A 23,804-nucleotide genomic window follows, 5' to 3' on the forward strand; every position below is an offset into this window, starting at 1 on the left:
GTGGTTTGTACCTTTGCAGTACTGTGGTTTGTACCTTTGTGGATCCAGATATAGACTTTCTTTTGACATCCCTTACCTGGTACTAATAATTATATGGGTGTATTGCAGGTCATCCTTTGATTGAGAGATCTAGAGATTATAATAATTAAAACAAGAGGCCTAGAGGGCCTGTATCGCTCACCTGGTTTTTTTTTGGTTTTTTTTGTAATTATCACAAAGACTCTTACAATTAGAAAAATAAGTAAAATTGACTCCAAAATTTGTTTAATTTTGAAACACAACCATATAATGATGCTATAGATACCATACAAATATGCTATCCAATACAAAGGTTCAGAGAGGAAGTAATTTATATGAAAATAGTAGCCTAATTGACCTTTTTGGCCCCGCGGCTAAGGCCCCAGGGAGTCAGTCCTATACTTTGCCATACCGTTTAATTTTAAATCCCCATCCATAAGGATGTTACTATTGCATTATGAGTGCTCTTCCATGCCTAGTTGCAGAGAAGAAGTCATTCATTTCGACCCCGCCCCTCAACCACCGGGGGGATCAGTCCCATCATTTGTACAATTTTGAATCCCAACCCTATAAGGATGCTACCATTGCATTATGAGTGCTCTCCCATGCTTAGTTGCAGAGAAGAAGTCGTTTAAATGGAAATAGCCAAATTAATCCCTTTTGACCCTGCCCCTCAGCCCACGGGGGGTGGGGGGTGGGGGTGGGGGATAAGTCCTATCATTTGTACAATTTTGAATCCTCACCCTATAAGGATGCTACCATTGCATTATGAGCGTAATCCCATGTTTAGTTACAGAGAAGAAGTCATTTATACGAAAATAGTCATATTGACAGCTGTTGACCCCGCCCCTCAGGCCCCCAGGGGGTCAGCCCCATCATTTGCACAATTTTTAATCCCCACCTTATAAGGATGCAACCATTGCATTATGAGCGTAATCCCATGTTTAGTTACAGAGAAGAAGTAATTTATACGGAAATAGTCATATTGACCACTTTTGACCCCACCCCTCAGACCTCAGACCCCCGGGGGGTCAGCCCTATCATTTGCACAATTTTGAATCCTCACCCTAGGCCCCTAAGGGGTCAGTCCCATCATTTGTACAATTTTGAATCCCCACCCTATAACTATGCTACCATTGCATTATGAGTGCTATTCCATGCTTAGTTTCAGAGAAGAAGTCGTTTATATGGAAATGCCAAATTGACCCCTTTTGACCCCGTCCCTCAGGCCCCCAGGGGGTCAGCCCCATCATTTGTATAATTTTGAATCCCCACCCTATAAAGATGCTACAATTGCATTATGGATGCTATTCCATGCTTAGTTTCAGAGAAGAAGTTGTTCATATGGAAATAGCCAAATTGACCCCTTTTGACCCCGCCCCTCAGGTCCCCAGGGGGTTAGCCCCATCATTTGTACAATTTTGAATCCCCACCCTATAAGGATGCTACAATTACATTATGGATACTATTCCATGCTTAGTTTCAGAGAAGAAGTTAATTAAATGGAAATAGCCAAATTGACCCCTTTTGACCCCGTCCCTCAGGCCCCCAGGGGGTCAGTCCCATCATTTGTACAATTTTGAATCCCAACCCTATAAGGATGCTACCATTGCATTATGAGTGCTATTCCATGCTTAGTTTCAGAGAAGAAGTCGTTTAAATGGAAATAGCCAAATTGACCCCTTTTGGCCCCGCCCCTCAGGCCCCTGGGGGGTCAGCCCCATCATTTGCACAATTTTCAGTTAGTAGCCCATAAGGATGCTACCAGTCAAATTTTGTTGAAATCCAGACAAGCGGTTATGGAGAAGAAAGTCGATTGTTGACGGACGGACAGACGGACGGACGACGGACGCCGACGCAGGACGCCACGGTATGGCATAAGCTCACCTGGTCCGACAAGAGAAAGTGTTGAGGTAACAAATAAACAAAAAGTGAACAGCTACAACATTTTATTTTGTACACAGCACTACTTTTACTATGAACCAGCTGAATGACAACATGTAGAGTATGAATATTGTCCATAGTATACATACACTTCTGATAAAATGTTACTAAGAAGACATGCATGTACAATTGTATGTACTGAACTATAATACATAGTGACATATAACTGTATAACAATCTGCGATAGGTTTAATATATCAATAAAACATGATATATTTATATGCTCAATAAAATGGTTAAAACTTGTAAAATGCCATTATTATAATGGGTAATAACATGTGATTATAACTCCTATAATCGAATAATTATACAAGTATTGAAGACAAAGGTGGTCAAAAGAACTTATTCTTGCCTTATATGACTGAAGGCTTATTTGACTGAAGATCAGGTAAATCAGGTGAGTATAAATATGCATATACATACAATGGTAACTACATGTACAGGGGGTAAATGTAATTCTGAGGTAATTTGGATGTATGTGATCTCAATCTTATCTTAATCTACCTTCAGTTATGAATTATTCCAGGGGTGAATACTATCTGATTAAAATCTTAACCTTGATCTCCATAATGTTCCGATAAAACTACTCTCCATTACATCACAGATTGGTGGTCGATATAACGATAGTGATAGTAACCCCTGAAGTATCGAGGATGATATGATTATAACTCAGGCGTATCCAGGGTTTGGTCCAGGATGTTTGTGACCATATAACCTATCGGTATTAAGTGACTATATATAGGGTACTATTTGACCCAATAAGCTCATAGGCCATTAAAAATTGAAAAATTAAGTATATTGCACATAGTAAGTCAGTAATACATCTGTTAAAGAAATCAAATGGAGAAACTTACACAGTTTGCATAGTTTCAATTTTCATTAAATATTGATCAATGTAAGTGAAATGGAGGCCTCACTTATCAGGTTGAATATGAAAAATGGAGTTTGTAATTTTCTGAAGTTAATTTTGTACTCTTGATCATCAAACTTGAAAATAAAATAGCAACAGGAGAGTGATGTATTCGATATTACCCATATCAGTGTACATGTAACTAAATATCCTGAGAAAAAAAAGATTCAAAACTTGTATAAAAACCATGTGCCATATTTATTTCTTATTTTTTTTTTAATTCTAACATTTATTTAAAAGAGAGAAGCTATTGTTCTATCAATTTGCATTGAAAATTTTGTAATTAATACCTTAACTACAAAATTATTGAAATCATTACAAAAAGATAAAATTTCTTTGTAATGTTCAGTGTTCTCACTTGTAAATATTCTACACATCAAAAAAAAAAAAAAAAAAAAAAAAAACCAACAAACTGAACATATTTTTTATATGAACGTGTATGATATATATAAAGGTCAAAATTGAAAATGCATATGGTCAACTTTAAAATTTATGTTCATCCCAAATATGACATTACATCTGTCCTATAGGTCAACCCATACATGTAGCCATGAACCAATTTTATGCCAATACATACATTTCTTGTTGTTTGAATGTTTCCATGGATGACGCAATTGTAAAACAATAATTATTATAATAAATATATATGTTGAACATATATTGTACACAAAATAGTTTGTACATACATTGTACGTACAGATCTAGACATAACAAACATATATATGTATTAATTACAAAATTGTCAAATATGTAAGAGTAAGGAATAATTTAAGTCTCAAAACACCATGAAAGAACAGCTCAAAAGTCAAAATGTAGGTCAGAGTGACCAAATGAATTTCAGAACATGACACAGACATATAGTCAGAGACTGATCCATACTTAACAGCTTATCAATATAACTTAATTGTTTTGACTTTCACTTAACATTGAGAATATTAATGTGCATTTCATTTTCCTCCGACACCATCACTTTAATATCCGGTACATATTTCAAATTGTTGCCGGAATTTGGCTTGACATCAACTGTGATCCCATCATTTCTTTCATGCATTTTCAAATGCCTTCTAAGTTTTCCTGACTCAGCAAAAGCTCTTCCGCAAACTTCACATATATATGGTTTTTCCCCCGTATGAACTCTTTTGTGTTTCTGTAGGGATCCTGTCTGACTAAATAATTTGCCGCAGAGGTCACATGAATAGGGTTTTTCTCCTGTATGACTACGACGATGAACCTGTAATGTCCATAACTCTACAAACGCTTTATCACATAAATCACATTTGTGACGTTTGTCCCCAAGGTGTCGTCGTATGTGTCGTTGTAAACTTCCTTGTGTGTTGAAGTCTTTCCCGCATATATCGCACACATAGGGCTTCTCTCCAGTGTGAATTTTCATGTGCGTTTTCAAGTGTCCAGATTCGCCAAAATCTTTTCCGCAGACATTACATGTGTATGGTTTTTCTCCCCTGTGTATCTTCAAATGTCTTTCTAGACTACGGTCCGCCGAGAAGACCTTATGACATATTTCACATTCAACTTCGTTGCCTGGGAAATGCGTATGGAGGTGTTGCCTTAATGGCAGTTTATCCTGGAACACCATATCACAATGGGCGCACTTGTAAGGTCGCTCTTTTGCATGTGTCAAGCTATGACGATGAAGTTTGGCTGGTACATTGAATGCCTTGTCACACAAGGGACATTGATAAGGTTTCTCACCATTATGCTTCCTCGTATGTGTCAGTAGTTTTTCAGGGTCATTGAAATGCTTGCCACAGACCTGACATATACAGTTCTGTGAATTATCTGCATTGTGCCACTCCATGTGTTTGGTAAGGTGGGCAGCACGAGTAAAATCCTTTCCACATTTATTACATTTGAACGGACGTTCTCCAGTGTGTATCAGAGAATGCTGACGAAGACTTGCAAGGTCGGAGAATGTTTCCCCACATAACTCGCACAATGGAGGCCAGTTGGTATGTTTCACCAAGTGCTCTTGAAGATTTTCAGCTTCATTAAAGTCTTTACCACAGACTTCACATTTGAAGAGTTTCTCCCCAGTATCAGCATCATTGATCTCATTGACATCAGAATCCTTGTTACTTTGAACAACTTCACTTTCACCAGTGCCCCTCTGATAAGGCTTTTTACCATTGTGTATTTTCACATGCTGTTCTAGATTATCCATCTGACTAAATGCTAAACCACAGATCTCACATCTATACTGTTTTTCTATGTCGTGTGTCCCTACATGTCTAGCCAAGTCTTCCTCTTTTATAAAGATTTCCTCGCAAGTCTCGCATTTTAAGAACTGATTTCGATCTTTAAAGTGTACCAGAATATGGCGCTGTAACGTACCAGACTCGGCAAACCGTTTATCACAAAGGTGACATGGGTATGGTCTTTCCCCCGTATGAACACGAATGTGCTTCTTTAGCTTACCCGCCTCACAGAAACCTTTGCCACAGGTTCCACACTCAAACGGTCTCTCACCAGTGTGGATCATGGTATGAACCTGTAGTAGAGATAGGAATTTGATAAACTTTTCTATAACAATTATAATAAAATAAACATATTGTATATTTTTTCTTTTAAAATAAGATCACGTTAATTCTATCCTTCTGATCTACCAGAATTACTTTGTTTAACTCCCATCAAGTTATTGACAGTAAATGAAGATGAGGACTAGCTCTGATAGATCAAAATGCAATTATAATATACATGTATATGTACCATTTCAAAATTTTCATTTGCAAATTTAATTTTAATGTAAAAACCCTATATCGGACATATATTATATTATTACAAAAAATCATAGATCATCACAATAATATAGATCATGATCTTAATTATATCATCTAAAAACAAGAGGCCCAGAGGGCCTGTATCGCTCACCTGGTTTTTTGTTAGTAATTATCACAAGACTCTGACAATTAGAAAAATAAGCAAAATTGACTCCCAAAGTTTAATTTTAAATCACAACCATACAATGATGCTATTGATACCATACAAATATGCTATCCAATACATAGGTTCAGAGACAAAGTAATTTATATGAAAATAGTAGCCTAATTGACCTTTTTGACCTCGCATCTATTGCCGTTTAAGGCCCCGGGGGTCAGCCCTATCATTTGTACAATTTCAAATCCCAACCCTATTAGGATGCTACCATTGCATTATAAGTGCTCTTCCATTCTTAGTTGCAGACAAGAAGTCGTTTATATGGAAATAGCCAAATTGACCCCTTTTGACCCCACCCTTCAGGCCCCCGGGGGGTCAGCCCCATCATTTGCAAAATTTTGAATCCAAACCCTATAAGGATGAAACCATTGCATTATGAGCGCAATCCCATGTTAAGTTGCAGAGAAAAAGTCATTTATATGGAAATTGACCACTTTTGACCCCGCCCCTCAGGCCCCGGGGGGTCAGCCCTATCATTTGCTCAATTTGGAATCCCCAGCCTACAAGAATGCTACCATTGCATTATGGGTGCTATACCATGCTTAGTTGCAGAGAAGAAGTCGTTTATATGGAAATAGCCAAATTGACCCCTTTTGACCCCGCCCCTCAGGCCCCCGGGGGGTCAGCCCCATCATTTGCACAATTTTGAATCCCCAGCCTACAAGAATGCTACCATTGCATTATGGGTGCTATACCATGCTTAGTTGCAGAGAAGAAGTCATTTATATGGAAATAGCCAAATTGACCCCTTTTGACCCCGCCCCTCAGGCCCCCGGGGGGGTCAGCCCTATCATTTGCAAAATTTTGAATCCCCACACTATAAGGATGCTACCATTGCATTATGGGTGCTATACCATGCTTAGTTTCAGAGAAGAAGTCGTTTATATGGAAATAGCCAAATTGACCCCTTTTGACCCCGCCCTTCAGGGCCCCCGGGGGGTCAGCCCCATCATTTCCACAATTTGGAATCCCCACCCTATAAGGATGCTACCATTGCATAATGGGTGCTATACCATGCTTAGTTTTAGAGAAGAAGTCATTTATATGAAAATAGCCAAATTAACCCCTTTTGACCCCGCCCCTCAGGCCCCGGGGGGTCAGCCCCTATCATTTGCACAATTTTGAATCCCCACCCTTTAAGGATGCTACCATTGCATTATGGGTGCTATACCATGCTTAGTTTCAGAGAAGAAGTCGTTTATATGGAAATAGCCCCAATTGGCCCCTTTTGACCCCGCCCCTCAGGCCCCCGGGGGGTCAGCCCCATTATTTGTACAATTTTGAATCCCCACCCTATAAGGATGCTACCATTGCATTATGGGTGCTATCCCATGCTTGGTTTCAGAGAAGAAGTCGTTTATATGGAAATAGCCAAATTGACCCCTTTTGACCCCGCCCCTCAGGCCCCCCGTGGGTCAGCCCCATCATTTGTACAATTTTGAATCCCCACCCTATAACGATACTACAATTGCATTATGAGTGCTATCTCATGCTTAGTTTCAGAGAAGAAGTCGTTTATATGGAAATAGCCAAATTGAACCCATTTGACCCCGCCCCTCAGGCCCCGGGGGATCAGCCCCACTCATTTTGTACAATTTTGGAAATCCCCACCCTATTAGGATGCTACCATTGCATTATGGGTGCTATTCCCATGCTTGGTTTCAGAGAGGAAGTCGTTTATATGGAAATAGCCAAATTGACCCCTTTTGGCCCCGCATCTCAGGCCCCCCTCAATACAATTTTCAATTAGTAAAATAAGGATACTACCAGTCAAATTTTGTTGAAATAAATCCATAGGCCACTGTCTCTATCCTCTAATCAATCACCTGCAGTTTCCCCGGTTCACTAAACTCTTTTCCACAAACTTCACATTTGTGTGGCTTTGGCTCAGTGTGCTTCCGTACATGCCTCTTCAGTTGTCTTTCTAGTTCAAATGTCTTGCCACAGTATGCACATTCATTAGACATGTTTTACAGACGCAGAAAACGACTAACACCGGCTTAGTTCTTAATCTTATGCTATTTTGCAACTGTTAAAAAAAAAGAGATGAATATTCATTAGGAAGGCAGGTTATAATTAAAATAATAATTTGTGTATAATACTTGACAACTGTAATTGTCTACTCTAATTTTATTTTCATTGAAGATCTTAATGAATTCATCACTTGTGAGTGCTACATCAAGCAAGTATTCTTAGCAAATAAAGCGGTATCTCTGCAGATATCAATTACATAAAAACAAGAGATCCCAGAGGGATCTTGGCCCCCACCTAAGAACGATCTTTGTCTGACAAAGGAAAGAGGGATCTTTTCTCAGCTTTTCAAGCTTTTACTACATATTACTACACATGAAATTTGAGAAAGGTTCTTTGACTACTTTCTGAGATATTTAACAGTAACAAACTTCAATTATCAAAATCCAAGATTGCTACCTGTCGGCAATCGTGTTCATCGATTGTTACCAAAATGTAATATGCATAACCAGGGACCTAGAGGAACCTGCACATAAAATTTGAGACAGATCCCTTCAGTACTTTCTAAGAAATAGCGGTAACAAGCTTCAACTATCAAAATCCAAGATGGTGTCCTGTCGGCCATCTTGTTCACCGATCGGTCCAAAAATGTGACATGCACAACTAGGGTCCTAGGGGAACCTGTATATAAAATTTGAGAAAGATCCCTTCAGTACTTTTTGAGAAATAGCCATAACAAACTTTAACTATCAAAATCTAAGATGGCCACCTGTCGGCAATCTTGTTGACTGACTGGTCCCAAAATACAACATGCACAACTAGGACCCTAGGGGAACCTATATACAATGTATGAAATTTGAGAAAGATCCCTTCAGCACTTTTTGAGAAATAGCGGTAACAAACTTTAACTATCAAAATCCAAGATGGCCACCTGTCGGCCAACTTGTTCATTGATCGGTCCCAAAATGCAAAATGCATAACTAGGGTCCTAGGGGAACCTGTATATGAAATTTGAGAAAGATCCCTTCAGCACTTTTTGAGAAATAATAGCGGTAACAAACTTTAACTATCAAAATCCAAGATGGCCACCTGTCGGCCAACTTGTTCATTGATCGGTCCCAAAATGCAAAATGCATAACTAGGGTCCTAGGGGAACCTGTATATGAAATTTGAGAAAGATCCCTTCAGCACTTTTTGAGAAATAATAGCGGTAACAAACTTTACTATCAAAATCCAAGATGGCCACCTGTCAGCCATCTTGTTGACCGATCGGTCCCAAAATGCAATATGCACAACTAGGGTCCTAGGGGAACCGACATATGCAATATGAGAAAGATCCCTTCAGTACTTTCTGAGAAATAGCGGTAACAAGAATTGTTACGGACGGACGGACGGAAGGACGGACGAGGGACAGACGAAAGGACGGATGGACAACGGACCACGGACGAAAGGCGATTTGAATAGCCCACCATCTGATGATGGTTGGCTAAAAATCTGAATTTGATAAGAGACAAGAGGCCCAATGAGCATAAATGGCTAATGAAGTACACAGTAAGTTGGTGAAAAATTAGATTGCGAAAGTCTTTTTATTCCTTGAATGAAGGTCAAGGTCATTCATATCAACAAACTTGTTAGTCCTTCATCCCAGCATGCATAGGGCTCAATAGCAGGTCTCTCTTAGTTATTGACAAGAATTCCGTTTGAAGATTTTAGCTAGGGGTGAAACGGTATACCACGGTGTAGTAGAACCGCGTTATTACGTGCTCGGTTCGGTACACAGTATATTTTGTTAACACAAAGTACAGTACATGCACCATGGGTGGAAAATTTTCTATGGGTGTCTTTACCACTGTACCCTCGTTACACAAGTCCGATAATAATGAGTCTCTGATTTGTCATGCGGCCGTCATTGTGACCCAATCACAAACAGCCTTACATAAAATCAATGTTTTGACAGGAAATGGAGGAGGCATCATCTACATTTGAGAGGTGCTCCGGCAAAAGAGCATTGTACCGTTCTGCAGTTTTATAACAATTTGGTTTTAGAACAAAGGACGCTACAGCAGCTACGTGCCGTATATGTTATGCTGATTTTTGGTATAAGCATGGAAATACATCAAACATAAAAACACACTTAGTTAGAAAACACAACATCGGCAACGTGTGTACTGACATCACACATGCATGCTCAAGTCAAAGCTGGACAAGTTCCGACCGCAATTACTGCCAAAAAATCCTAATGCCAGACGACGATATCCGAGATATTTTCTAAAAATTTACCCTATAAATAACTGTAAATCCAAGAAAGTTACATAGGCAATTGGGGGTTTTATTGCAATTGACATGTGTCCATACCTCATTGTTGAAAACATCAGTGGAAAGTTAGAAAGTGTTAACAGCTCAGGATATCGTGTACCATCAAAAGGCTTCCCTTTCTTGTGAAAAAATAGACAAACGTGTGTTCTTAAAAAAATTGTTCATTCCGGACGATTTGCAGTGAAATTTCGATTTTTTAACAAACTTGTGAGTTGAACAGTTTACGCAGAGTTCATTGCCTTATTCATCTCTTATCAGTTTTACATGTACCGAACCGAAAAAACCCGAACCGCCCACTCTATACCGCAATACGTACCGAACCCTGAAGTATCTGTACCGTTTCACCCCTAATTTTAGCCTAGCTGATCAACCTATGATCTTGATGAAGACATTGTATGGCCATTCACCCGATATTTGAGTACTATAGGACTTTCAGTTATTGAGAAGAAGTCGTTGGAATGAAAAGTTTACAAATGGCAGTGTGCACGGTGTCAGACGGACAATGCACGATATGACAATAGATCATCCTAACCGTTCTCTGGTCAGATGACCTAAAAAGCTAGTTATCTAGCACTCTTTTTGAAATAATAATGAATCGCAGTCTTCCATTGCAATATGTCCATGTTGTGAGCATTATCTGATAATCATGATCAAGCCCTGCAGGGTCTGGCAGCCACCTTTTCTCCTCTCCTGTTACAAATTTGGTGCGACACTAATTACAAAATACCCGGGTACACACACTGGTGATACAGTGTTAAGGTTCTTGTGTTCTTAAAAGACTTTAAGAAAGATGGGAGAAGTATATAGTGGGATTGACTTGGTTGTAGGGCTTGATCAAGCTGTCGGTCGCCAGCCATTGGCTGTTGATCATCAATGACCAGATGTCTATCTCAATAAGTGAAGTATATATATATATATATAAGTCTAGTGTTCGACTGTAGATCCCATGTTCGACCTCCAGTCTAGACGCTACATTTTCTCTCCTGTTTAAATAATATAATATTAGGAATCAATTAGTTCTTCTCTAAATGGTGTCTAGAAAAGAAGACTAAAGTGTCTCCAGTAATGTTACAGTTAACTGCAATGTGGTTCCAGTAACATTTTTCAGCCACCCACAGTACTTACAATAATTTTAATGGAATTTTGCACAAAGATGCTCAAAGTGATCAATATATATTTTAGTTGCATTTTAGTAAGTAGGTTTTCAGCATGTTTTTATGTATCTTATGCTACAATCTGGTGTCGGTAAGTCTAATAAAAATTCAAATTTTGAAAATGGCCCTAATAAAAGTTGCATTTTTTCAGTGACACCAAAGGAGTTTGACGTTCTGTCAATAATATATATTTTATTATTTTTCTGGATTTTTTATCAATTCTCATTGGTCAAAAACACGCCATGTGATCACCGATAAAAAACTATATTGCACAATTTTTCCGGAAGTAGTTCATAATATTGCACGATTTTGTTTTTTAGATAACGTTATCGTCTACGTTACCAACACGCTTCATGTTCCTGGCGCTTTGAAACAAACGCTTTGATGACCTGAGTTTGAAGCGTAGCCACCAAATGCGACAGACAACGTTGATTGTTTCGGTTTCTTACAAAAATGATGATGACTTCCAGCTGATGACTACAGTTAAGCTTTTAAATTTCCAATGTAAACATGGTAGGAGAGTAGGAATAATCGAATAATATTCATTAAGCGTCTGAGTGAATACGTTTGATGTTTATTTTTTCAAGATTCCACTTGTTTATTTTTTCAAGATTCCACTTCAGCCTAGTTACAACATTAGGCCTAGCCCTAGGCTAATCCCACTGTATGTATACAAATTTTATGTTACTTAATGGAGTACTAAGCATAAGAGAATGTATCTTTATGTCAAACTGAATCTGTTAATATATGTTTGACGTCAAAGTGAAAGATTTCAATGGAGAACAAACTACGTGTACACATTTAATTGACTGTCACATTGTGCCCTTAAGACATGGAGCTATATTTATAATGGAGTACATGTACAGAGACCGGACAGAAGTATTCGGACAAAATGGCCGCCGTAACGTCATGTGTACATCTCGCTAGGAAAATAAAACTCTTTATAAAAAATATATGTGCTTTGATACTGACCTAATATTTGGTGATCTGACCCTTGGACTTTCATACTTCCTTCAGACGATCGGGAATCGATTGGTATAAACCTTGAATGTATTCTACATCAATGCCTTGCCAGATGATTTGTATTGCGTCAAAAAGTTCTGTTTGATTTGTGATGTTGTTGACCACTGTTTTTAGTCGTATTTTAAGTTTTAACCACACATTTTCGATGATATTTAAATCAGGACTTTGTGGGGGCCATTCTAAAACGGGAATACCACGGTTTGTTAAATATTCAGACACAACACGAGCCTTGTGAACCAGAGCATTGTCCTGTTGAAAAATGTAGTTTTTGGTTTGCGAAGTGTCTCGCTAAAACTGGCCACAAATTCTCTTCCAAAATTTCAATATATTTTAGTGAATTGATGGTTCCATTTACACTGCAAACAGTACCAACTCCATGATGGGTAATACACCCCCAAATCATCACGGAAAGTTTCCGGTGTGACCGCGGACAGATGCAGGCTGGCCGGTATGCCTCGTCTTTTCGCCTCCATATAAAAATTCTGTTGTCATTACCGATCACGATTTGACTTTGATCAGAAAAAATAACATCTTTCCAATAGTTTTCTACAGTCAGATTTCTTTTATCAAAGCAAAATGTCACACGTTTCCTCAAATTGACTTCACGCACGACCATGGTTTTCTTCACTACCCTTCTACGGTTTTCCTGATTTTTTTAAATTCCGGTCAATCGTTTTACTACTAACCTGTACATCATTTACAGTGTTCCTGTAGTCATTTAATTCGGCTGTTACTTCATCCAACGTTTTTCTCCTATTTCCGCGCACAACTTTTAAGAGCCTTCTCTGGTCCCGATCTGTCAAATATGGCGCCCTTCCACATCGATGTGTATTTTCAATGTTTCCTCGTCTCACATATCGTTTCCAAATATCAGAAATTGTAGATTTTGGTATGCCTAACCTATCTGCAACAATTGTTTGTTTTATCCCACCTTCTATCATCGCTACGACCGCTTTTCTTAAGCCTGATGTCACTTCTTTACCACGACGACCCATGTTATTTCCGTGAATTCCTGCGATTCCGTCAGCAGACGACGTAATTTACTTTTACCGCCACAACATTACGCATGACGTCATCTTTCCGATGACGTATACAATGACGCGAACCAAGCCGCCAAACTGGATTTATTCCAATTTTGACGCGCCGTGCGAAATTTAGCGGTATATATCCTGACTTGTTTGTCCGAATACTTCTGTCCGGTCTCTGTACATGTATGCAATCTACAAACACGCATGCACCAGATACATGTAATAAAAGCGTGAAGTGCATCAATTGATACTGTTTTCATATGTTGTTTTTGAATTGCACTTGTTACAAAATCATAAGATTGTAGCAGTCATCACGAAGCAGAATTTACAATGCGATGCTTATTTAGTTTCACACTCATTTCAACATGTAAAAATCCAGAAAAATAATAAAACAATTGTAGCATTTTGATTTCGGTCAATACATGGTTATATCGACCACAGAATAAATATCGATCTCGGACGTAGTAATATTTTTTCTTTGGTCGATATAACCATGTATTGACCGAAATCAAAATGCTATATTTGTATAGTGTACATATCTAAGAATACCCCTATATACTATATAAAAGTATATAGGGGTATTTTTTATATATGTATACTATATATTATTGACAGAACGTCAAACTCCTGTGGTGCAGATCAGTCATTTGGATGGTGTCATGGTCCTAGAGACAGTTATACAAAAATTAAACACCATGTATAAACAATAGTCACTGTTTTAGTAGAACGGTCATATAAATAAACAAAATATATGATGTTAACAGGAGATGGTGCACCGATCTTGCAGTGCAACTGTTATTGTTTGTGTTGTTTACCGGTCCTTGACCGGATATAGCTGCAGCCACACCAAAACTTGATCAATACTGGTGTCTCATGCGATTCTCGCTCACAAAATAGCTTCCTTGTAACCAATTTCTTCAATTTGACTTTGTTATACTTACTGAGAACGAGCCAAACGATGCATTATGTGCTAAACTGCAGCACATCAAGACACCAGATGGATTTTTGCTTGCCAACTTCCGTGAATGGGAAGGGAAGTAACTCTGACTTACAAAGTCATTAAGCAAAACGATAGATAACTCTTCCGAACTCGACTACAGTCCTTTAGCGGAACATGTGATATCCAGTTAGCCTTATAAAACTACACCTTTCAATCATGAAGAAAATTTCAATATCTGATTTATTTTACAATAAGTAAACGAAAAAATAAATCGATCATGGATTTATAATTAACTATATTTAAATGAATTAAGTTTAAAGGGCAATTTTAAATTATAATTGTATTGACGTAAATGTCAATTTTAAATAAATATATTTTTCCGAACAAGAAAACAATTTAATTTAGTTCCAGAATATTACGAGTATCTTTACTTTTGTAGTGAAATAGTACATTAATCATAAGCCACACTCAAAGGAAAACAGGCTGTTCAAAATTAATCAATTAAAATTTGTCCATTATTTTTTTTTCAGAAACATATTTGTCTGTATGTTTCTGATTTATACGTTGTAGACATGTTATGTACGTATATGTAGACCTATTTGAAAATGAAAGACATGTACGCGTATCTGTAAACTCAAGAAGTTACGTACATGTATATGATTCTAGAAATATATGGGTCAAGGAAGTAACATCAACAGTTATTTTCCATTTAACACTGGATCATTATAGACATACATGTACATTGTATATATGTCTGGTATCGAGGCAGATCGCCTCGAAAATTCGACAATCTTTTGTCCACACTGTTAGCATTACTTCTTTGGCCTATATATTCTATAAATATATATATACGAAATATATAAGTACATAGAGATATATGAATAGATTATACATGTATATATTATATACGTATTTATATATATACGAAATGATATGTAGACAACAATATAATGCTTGTTTGGAGTTATGTATTTAACTCAGATATCACTATTTTTCAATCTAGAGATACGCGTACGGTGTACATCAATCTGTATTTTAAAAGAGGTATCCGATTAAAAAAAAAATACAGCAAGATGTTTGAATTGCATTGTACTTTAATAAGATATATCTGTATTTAATTAAAACAGATATTTGCATAATTAATTTTATAAACCGGTAGATAAATATCGGTACAAATAAATAGACATATATTATAGATAGTATAGAGATACATGTGTCTGTAATAAAATTACGGGCATCTTTATTTAAAATACAGAAATACAAATATCTGTAATTAAAATATATATTTCTATTGATAAAATAGATAGAGATATTTGTAATTTGTAAAATGCGTTCATTTGTTCATTTGTTGTCCATATTTTAAAAATATTTTGTATTTCATTTTTACATAAATGTACTTTTTTCATTCAGAAGTTGGTGATATGAAATAAGTTATGCTCCTATATTTATCTCTGTACACATTGTACAGCAGCCAGATGATCAGCAACACATTCCAAGATGATGACGAGAATACAAATACTAAAAAAAAAAACACACTCAGAAAACCAGCAACATTAAAATGGGAATCGCTGGAAATGTTCGGTTATAAATAAATACATTTCTGGAAAGAATTTCAAAGACAAGTATATGGAAAGAGAAAGCAAAAATGTCGTAAAGATGATTTTGCTGAATTTGTTAAGCCTGTATCGAAAGAAGAAACGAGGATGTTGTGAATGAGACATTTCCTTAATCTGCTACAATTTACATAAGCCATTTTCTGAGAGTCATTAAATCTGCATCTGCCAACAGAGATGTTGAAAATGAGATGATTTCTTTGAACTCGACATAAGAATTATGGAGACTAAAACTAAGATGATTCTATCAAGCTAGTTAAACCTGCATCCCCAAGGGAAATAGCGATATTATGAATGAGATTTTGCCTGGAACGTTTTAACACTGCATCACCAACAGAAAGGGAGATGCTGAGAGTTAGATGATTTAGTTAAACTGGCGATGTCCTAGTCGTCAGCAGAAACATAGATGATGAGAGTTTATATGACTCTTTCATATGTACATATGTAGGATAGAACTATTCCACCCAAGGGTACAGAATTTTGGGTCAGAACCGAGGCTTGCCGAGTTTTCTGACCCAAAATTCTGTACCCGAGGGTGGAATAGTTCTATCCTACATAATTTACATATGAAAGAGTCATTTTCTCACATTGCTTATCAAATTACTTGCACGAAAGGTGAGGCAGCCATTTTGTGATAAAATCTTAATCTCTATAACTTCTTAAATAATAGATCGAGTTCAAAAATAAGAACGCCATTCGAAAGAGCTCATCAAAGTTTGGTTTATATTTAAAATATAAACAAGAAATCTTAGGTAAAACGATTTGAAATGCAAATTAAACAAATGAAATGGTAAATAAATCCGACAAATCAATCGAAATAGAAGAAAAATGACGTCAACTTTGGCTGACATGACGTCATCTCATTGGTTTTTCAATTGTGACGTCACAGCTATGTAAGATAGATTTATCTTACATAGCTGTCTTTCATGGGACAACTCTATCTTACATGGCTAGCTATGTGAGAAAAACATTTGTTTGAACGCCATAATCTGATATATTCTGAAACTCCGTGTCGTCAACAGAAAGAGAGATGCGGAAAATGAGTTGATTTCGTTGAACTTGTTGCAGCATTTACAGGGAAAAAAACGACCATGTTTCAAATAATACATTTCTTTGAAACTCGATAAACCGATAAATTTCTGGAAATCCATTCAGACAACATCACCAACAGAAATAAAAATGATAAGAGTGAGAAAATATCGTTGAATTGGCTATGACCCATCGCCAGTAGAAACACAGATAATGAGAGTGAGACTTTTCTTGGAGATTCCAAAGTCCTTATATCCGCATTTGCCAACATAAACAGAGATGCTCAATATGAGATGATTTTGTTGAACACATTGAGTCCAAATCAACATAAGAACTAAATGTAGGGAAGTGTGATGATTTCAGCAAACGCATTAAATGTGAATAGCCCGAGGAAACAGCGGTTTTGTGTGCGAGATATTTCCTGGAACTACATAAGCCGCTATTTTCTATGACTCCTTAAATGCAAAGCGATGAGATAATGGCGTTAAACCTGTTATGCAGCATCGACAGAGAAATCATCGATGATGTGAATGAGATATTTCCTGGAACTCCTTAAGCCAATATTTTCTGCAACGTCATTAACACCGCATCGTCATCAGAAACAGATATTTGTACAGATGATTTAAGTGCACATGTATAGTTTTTTTGAAACGTAGTTGAAGAATTATATTTATCAAATTGTGACCTTTAAATTGATGGGTTTATATCTGAACAGTTTTTACTTTTACTTTATTGACCACAAGAAATGAGTGTAGCAGAGGCGGCTTAACTACTTCTAAACCATGAACTTCGTGGATATAAAAGACCGCATCCAGTTCATAGCAAGGAGCTTATGGCCTTAAACATTCCAAATGATCAGATCACGAGGCTACTAGGTTGCAGCATCCGCACATGTTTATAACCTCCTTCAACACGTACAGTCGGGTAATGCTACCATCAGGAGACAACCTAGCGAAGTTTTATAAGCCATCACAGACTAGAAGTAGTCTTCACCACAGCATATTGTTAAACCCGACAGGAGATACACATAGGAACTGGAACTTAGATGATTTCGTAAAACTCATTGAGCCAAGAAGAAACAGCGGTTAGGAAAGAGATAATTTCTCATAACGAAAGAAGAAACGAGAATGTTGTAAATGAGACATTTCCTTAATCTGCTACAATTTACATAAGCCATTTTCTGAGAGTCATTAAATCTGCATCTGCCAACAGAAATGTTGAAAATGAGATGGTTTCCTTGAACTCGACATAAGAATTATGGAGACTAAAACTAAGATGATTCTATCAAGCTAGTTAAACCTACATCCCCAAGGGAAATAGCTATATTGTGAACAAGATACTTCATTACATTGCATCACCAACAGAAAGGGAGATGCTGAGAGTTAGATGCTTTCGTTGAACTGAATATGCCCTAGTCGCCAGCAGAAACACAGATGATGAGAGTTAGACATTTCTGGGAGCGCCATAATCTGATATATTTTGAGACTCCGTGTCGTCAACAGAAACAGAGGTGCTGAAAATGAAATGATTAAGCTTGTTTAGGCAGTATTTACAGGAAAACGACCATGTAGTGAATAACGCATTACTTTGAAAATCGATAAACCGATATTTTCTGGAAATCCATTAAGACCACATCACCAATAGAAATAGAAATGATAAGAGTGAGACTATATCGTTGAATTGGTTATGCACCATCGCCAGTAGATACACAGATGATGAGAGTTAGACATTTCTTCGAACTTACATCCGTAGATCCGAATCTGCTAGCATAAGCAGAGATGCTAAAATGAAATGATTTTGTTGAACACATTGAGTGCGAATCGACATAAGAATGACATGCAGGGAAGGGTAAACTGAGATGATTTCATCAAACACATTAAATGTGAATAGCCAGCGGAAACAGCGATGTCGTGAAAGAGATATTTCCTTAAACTAGATAAGCCGCTATATCCTAAGACTCCATTAATGAAAGAAAAAAAAAGAGACAAGATCTGGTAAATCCATTAAGATTGCATCGGCAAAAGAAACAGAGATGCTGAGAAAGAAATTATTTCGCTTAACTTGTTATGCCCGCAAAAAAACCCCAAACATTATGAGAGTGAGACATGTATTGAACTCCATAAGCCGATACTTTCTGAACCTCCATTAAGACGCCATCCCCAACAGGAACAGAAATGCTGAAAATGAGATGATGGATGATGTCGTAGAACTTGTTAAGGCTATGTTGCCAGGAGAAATGTCAATGGAAATTTTCACATTAATCATGTATCTCCAGGATAATTACAGATGATGATTTCGTTGAACTCATTAAGCTAAAACTCAAACTCATGAAAGCTAAAACTGTTATGATTTCATAATAATCCATTAAGTCTGCATCGCCAGGAGAACAGCGACCCTTGTGACCTTGAAAGAAGGTCAAGGTCATTTATTTTCACAACTTTGGTAGCCCTTCATACAAGACAAAATATGAGTACATTGGGCTTTAGGTGTGTTAGTAGATGTTGTTCAAATATTTTACACTATTTGAGCCTTGTGACCTTTAAAGTAGGTCAAGGTCATTCATTTTCCCAACTTTAGTAGCCCTTCATCCTCGCATGCCACAGGCAAAATATGAGTACTCTGGGCCTTATGGTTATTGAGAAGAAGTCGTTCAAAATTTTTAGTTTTTTTAACCCCTGTGACCTTGAAAGTATGTCAAGGTCATTCACCTTCACAGCTTTGGTAGCTCTTCATCCCAGCATGCTACAGGCCAATTATGAGTACTTAAGGCCTTACGGTTATTGAGAAGAAGTTGTTTGAATGAAAAGTTTACGCACGGCGCACGGCGGACGACGACGAACGGTGCATGAAGACTATAGGTCATCCTGATCCTTCGGGTCAGATGACCTAAAAAACGATAAAAATCATACTCTACATGGTACTTTATACGAGAAGGGTGGCAAGCTTTTAGACTCAAATATCTAACCCGCCTACCTTTAGCGGCTATAAAAACACATTTCTAGTACATCGTCATAAAAACGGTTACTATCATTGGAAAGAGCGATAATTTTACTGTCGAAATCATCCTGCGCATCTATACAAAGTGCCGTCATTACGATGATATAAGCCCCATTATGACAAACACCTTGAACGGCAGCTAATTAATATTCACGGTGGCCGATCCGGATAAAATATGCATGAGCTAGGCCTATGCTGCAATCTCATTGGCTGGCTACATAATGGCTCTCTTCTCGGGACGCATCGTAGTTTATCTGTGGCGTCAGCTACGCAACAGAGACACATCGAAAAAGGGAAGATTGCAGCACACTATGTATAATTTTATTTTAAAGGCAAACCAATCTAATTAAAATCATGAAACTGATTATTTTTTACATTGAATGCGAAAGCATTTAAATTATCATTCTTCAAAAATGAATTGTCATAAGATCTATGGCAGCTGTGAACAGAACAATGCGTCAAGCTTTCCTATACAAATAATGCTGTATGGTAGCCTTCTTAGCTTTTTGGGGAGCTAATATTTGTTTCACTTACTATCAAGTTATTTTACACGTTGCGGCTAATTACTGAAGCCAAATATATGTATTACTTTACAAAAGAACAAATAAAGTCGCCGACATGACGATGAAAGTTCTAAAAAGTGTTTATATCTATCAAAGACTGGACTTCTGTCTGATCGTGTCTGCCATTTTATTAATGTATAATTAAAGTTATATGTGCCGTATTTTTATACTCACGAATCAAGACGAGCTTTTAATATGTTATTCAACACCAAAAGTTACCAACATTTTGAGAATTACAATACTTTCAATCCACAGGTTTTAATTTACATGTACAAATAAGAGCTGAAAATGATTTTTGGCAGTACTGCCAAAAATCATTATATTAACATTTTCAGTGTAGTGAAATGAGTACATACGGTCAGACCATGAAGCCATATTGTTGTCTACAATTTCATTTCACATTTGTACAGTATTATTTATAATTGTAAAGTGATTTCTGAAGGTATGTTTTCATCAAAACATGTATGGGGCTTAAAAAACAAGAATGTCACAGTGCATAACCTATGTGTTCTAACTATATGTTTGTTTGTCTGTCCATTTGAACGATTTTCACAGATTTATTCATTAAAACTTATGGTTTTAAATAGATAATTGAAGAAAAAATAACATGTCAAAATTTTCGGCCAGTAACGGCACATATAACTTTAATGTGTGTCAATGTCATCGTTATTCGTTCCAACTTCTTCAGTGACGTTTATCCGTGCATGTGTGCGAACTATATGCGTGCCTGGGTGTCCATTCATTCAACTGTCCGTCTGTCCGTCCATTCATTCATTTATTCGTGTGTTTGTCTGTCAGACCTAACGAAATCATATCTGAAAGTCAGTCCGTTTCATATGCAGTGTATGTCCTGTCTGTAACGTATGCACAATGCTGGATATATATAATTTCATTCGTCTGGTTATTCTTTATTTCTTTCGTTAATTGCTATGTTTTTTATTTTGTTCATTCGTTATAGTTCATATAATCACTTCTTTATAGTTATAGTTCATATACATAATAATGTAGTTATTTCTTTCTTTTTTGATTGCGTTCGTTCGTTCTTTCAATCGATTTTAAGCGAAGGGAAAATGTATTAAAACGATTGTTTGTTCGTTAATGTAGCACTAATGTCTTGGTGAAAATCCAGTGCTTTGATCGCGATCAAATCTAGTTTGTTTTTTCGTTAATATAGCACTAATATCTGAGTGAAAATCCAGTGTGTTGATCGCGATCAAATCTAGTTATGATGTAGATTTATATACATACATAGTTCATTGATTTTACAAATGAACCAGTTAGAGGTACTATATCAACAAGTTGTTTGTGTAGAATTGATACTATCGCAGATATTTTATTTCAAATTTACCATTTTCAGGAAAATTGTCACAGGGTGTTCCTTCACACAATAGAACGTCATGGCGTGATAGGTTGGTTAATATGGATTTTGAATACACCAATGAAGAGAGGTGCATGATAGCTAACACTTAGTACTATTGTTCAATGATCGCTATATCGATACTGATGTATTAAAGTTATATTTGCCGTAACTAGGGGAAAATTTTGGTATGTTAATCTTTCTACATTGATCTATTGAAAACCATCAGGTTTGTTGAATTAAGCAGTGAAATTAATTCAAATGGCTTCAGATGTCTAATAAACGTAAGTTACAACACAGAAATTATGTACTGTAAAAATGTTTTTTTTTTTTATACCATGAATCACTTTAGACCACAATTTGGCTTCATGGTCTGACCGTAGGTACTCATTTCGCTTTACTATAGATGTACGTAATGATTTTTGGCAATACTGCTAAAATCATTTTCTGCTATTTTTTATATTTGTAAATATAAAACCTATCCATTGAAAGTACTGTAATTTTCAAAATCTTTGTAACTTTTGGTGATGAATAACATGTTAAAAGCTTATCAATATGAGTATAAAATATACGGCACATTTAACTTTAAACATTCTGCTGTACACGGGTAAATATCAACTTTGATAAAAAAATCATATTTTTATTAATCTCAAATAAAAGAGTTCATTTGAAAATTTTCAAAGATTCATTTACTTAATTGAGATAGAAAAAAAGTTCAGTTGTAAATATTTAGTAAGTGCTATAATGCCCATTGGGCCATAAAGACAAATTCAATTAAAAAAAATTATCAAAGAAAATAGAACATTTTTTTTAAAGATTTACCCTGTCTTACAAAGCTTAAAATAGTATTACATGTCAAAACGCTTTTAAGCCATGTACTTATCAAAGGCATCATATCGTGGGTATTAAGAATATTATTTCCACGCCCAATGGAAACGCCACTGCATCATTGCAGCGTTTTAACACTGGTGACTAAAAGTCTGGAAATAAAAATGGCCTCCAACTTCCTTAGAAGTGATGACAGTTATATACAACGGTCATCTACAAACCATCTGCAAAAAGATATATCTCAACAGGATTTTTTGTTCTTCCTTTCAATGTCAGCTAGACAACGTAAATTTCATCCATTGGTTGTTGACATCACTAATGGACTAGACAGTCGTGGGTTTATTTTAGATAGACATTTATACAGCCTTTCGTTTAACAGTTTTAGGATATTGCATCAACCTTTCTGCTTCTGAAATATTGTTCACACATATACCGAAGCGATGAAAATATATCCGAAAGCAGCATACAGGTAAGCGGGAAAGACACGAGGAAAACTCCTAGAACTCCTATTGTTTGTGATGATTGTCTGTCGTCGGTCGCACAGGTGAGTTTACGACGATGTGATGATAAGGTCGTAGTATCGATTTTAACCTTTGCAGAAGTTTCCTCTATGATTTGCGATATTGTCAGAGTCGTAGTTGTGTTAGTAACTACACAGACACAATTGCATGACGTACCTATCGTGGTTATGACTCCAGAAGTGAACTGTGTGGATACAGATGTCGTTATTGCATCAGTTGTTGTAGATTGGGTGAATGCATATGTTGAATATCCCAAACTAGTAGACTGGAGATCATCAGTTGTTGTTTCAATCGTTATAGCAACTGGCGGATTGGGAAGTGGTTGTGTTGTTGTAGATGTAGGTGCATCAGTAGTTGTTGTTTCGGTTGTTGTAGATGTAGGTGCATCAGTAGTTGTTGTTTCGGTTGTTGTAGATGTAGGTGCATCAGTAGTTGTTGTTTCGGTTGTTGTAGGTGCAATGGCTGTAGATAGAAAATACAGCTAAGCAATCAACTTAATTATTTATGCATAACGATACTTGCACATATATTTTGTATGAGTTTTCTCCCTTTGATCTAATAACCGAATTTATTGTTGGGATTACTTCCCCCTACTGATAGGAGTAAAGGATTAAGGGCGGAAAAATTTCATGGCGTC

At 36.8% G+C, this 23,804-nt stretch overlaps 1 protein-coding gene across 1 annotated transcript; it reads right to left on the minus strand.

The window, feature by feature from the left end:
* Positions 1 to 1,952: 1,952 nt before the first annotated feature.
* Positions 1,953 to 14,352, minus strand: LOC138328032 (zinc finger protein 91-like). The gene is made up of 3 exons (XM_069274610.1): positions 14,261 to 14,352; positions 7,654 to 7,856; positions 1,953 to 5,381 (listed from the first exon to the last, which is right to left on the minus strand). Exons 2-3 carry the CDS (start codon positions 7,792 to 7,794, stop codon positions 3,789 to 3,791), a joined length of 1,734 nt encoding a protein of 577 aa, XP_069130711.1. The 5' UTR covers positions 7,795 to 7,856; positions 14,261 to 14,352; the 3' UTR covers positions 1,953 to 3,788.
* Positions 14,353 to 23,804: the final 9,452 nt, after the last annotated feature.

The sequence above is a fragment of the Argopecten irradians genome, chromosome 7 (assembly GCF_041381155.1).
Source record: "Argopecten irradians isolate NY chromosome 7, Ai_NY, whole genome shotgun sequence".
NCBI lineage: Eukaryota > Metazoa > Mollusca > Bivalvia > Pectinida > Pectinidae > Argopecten > Argopecten irradians.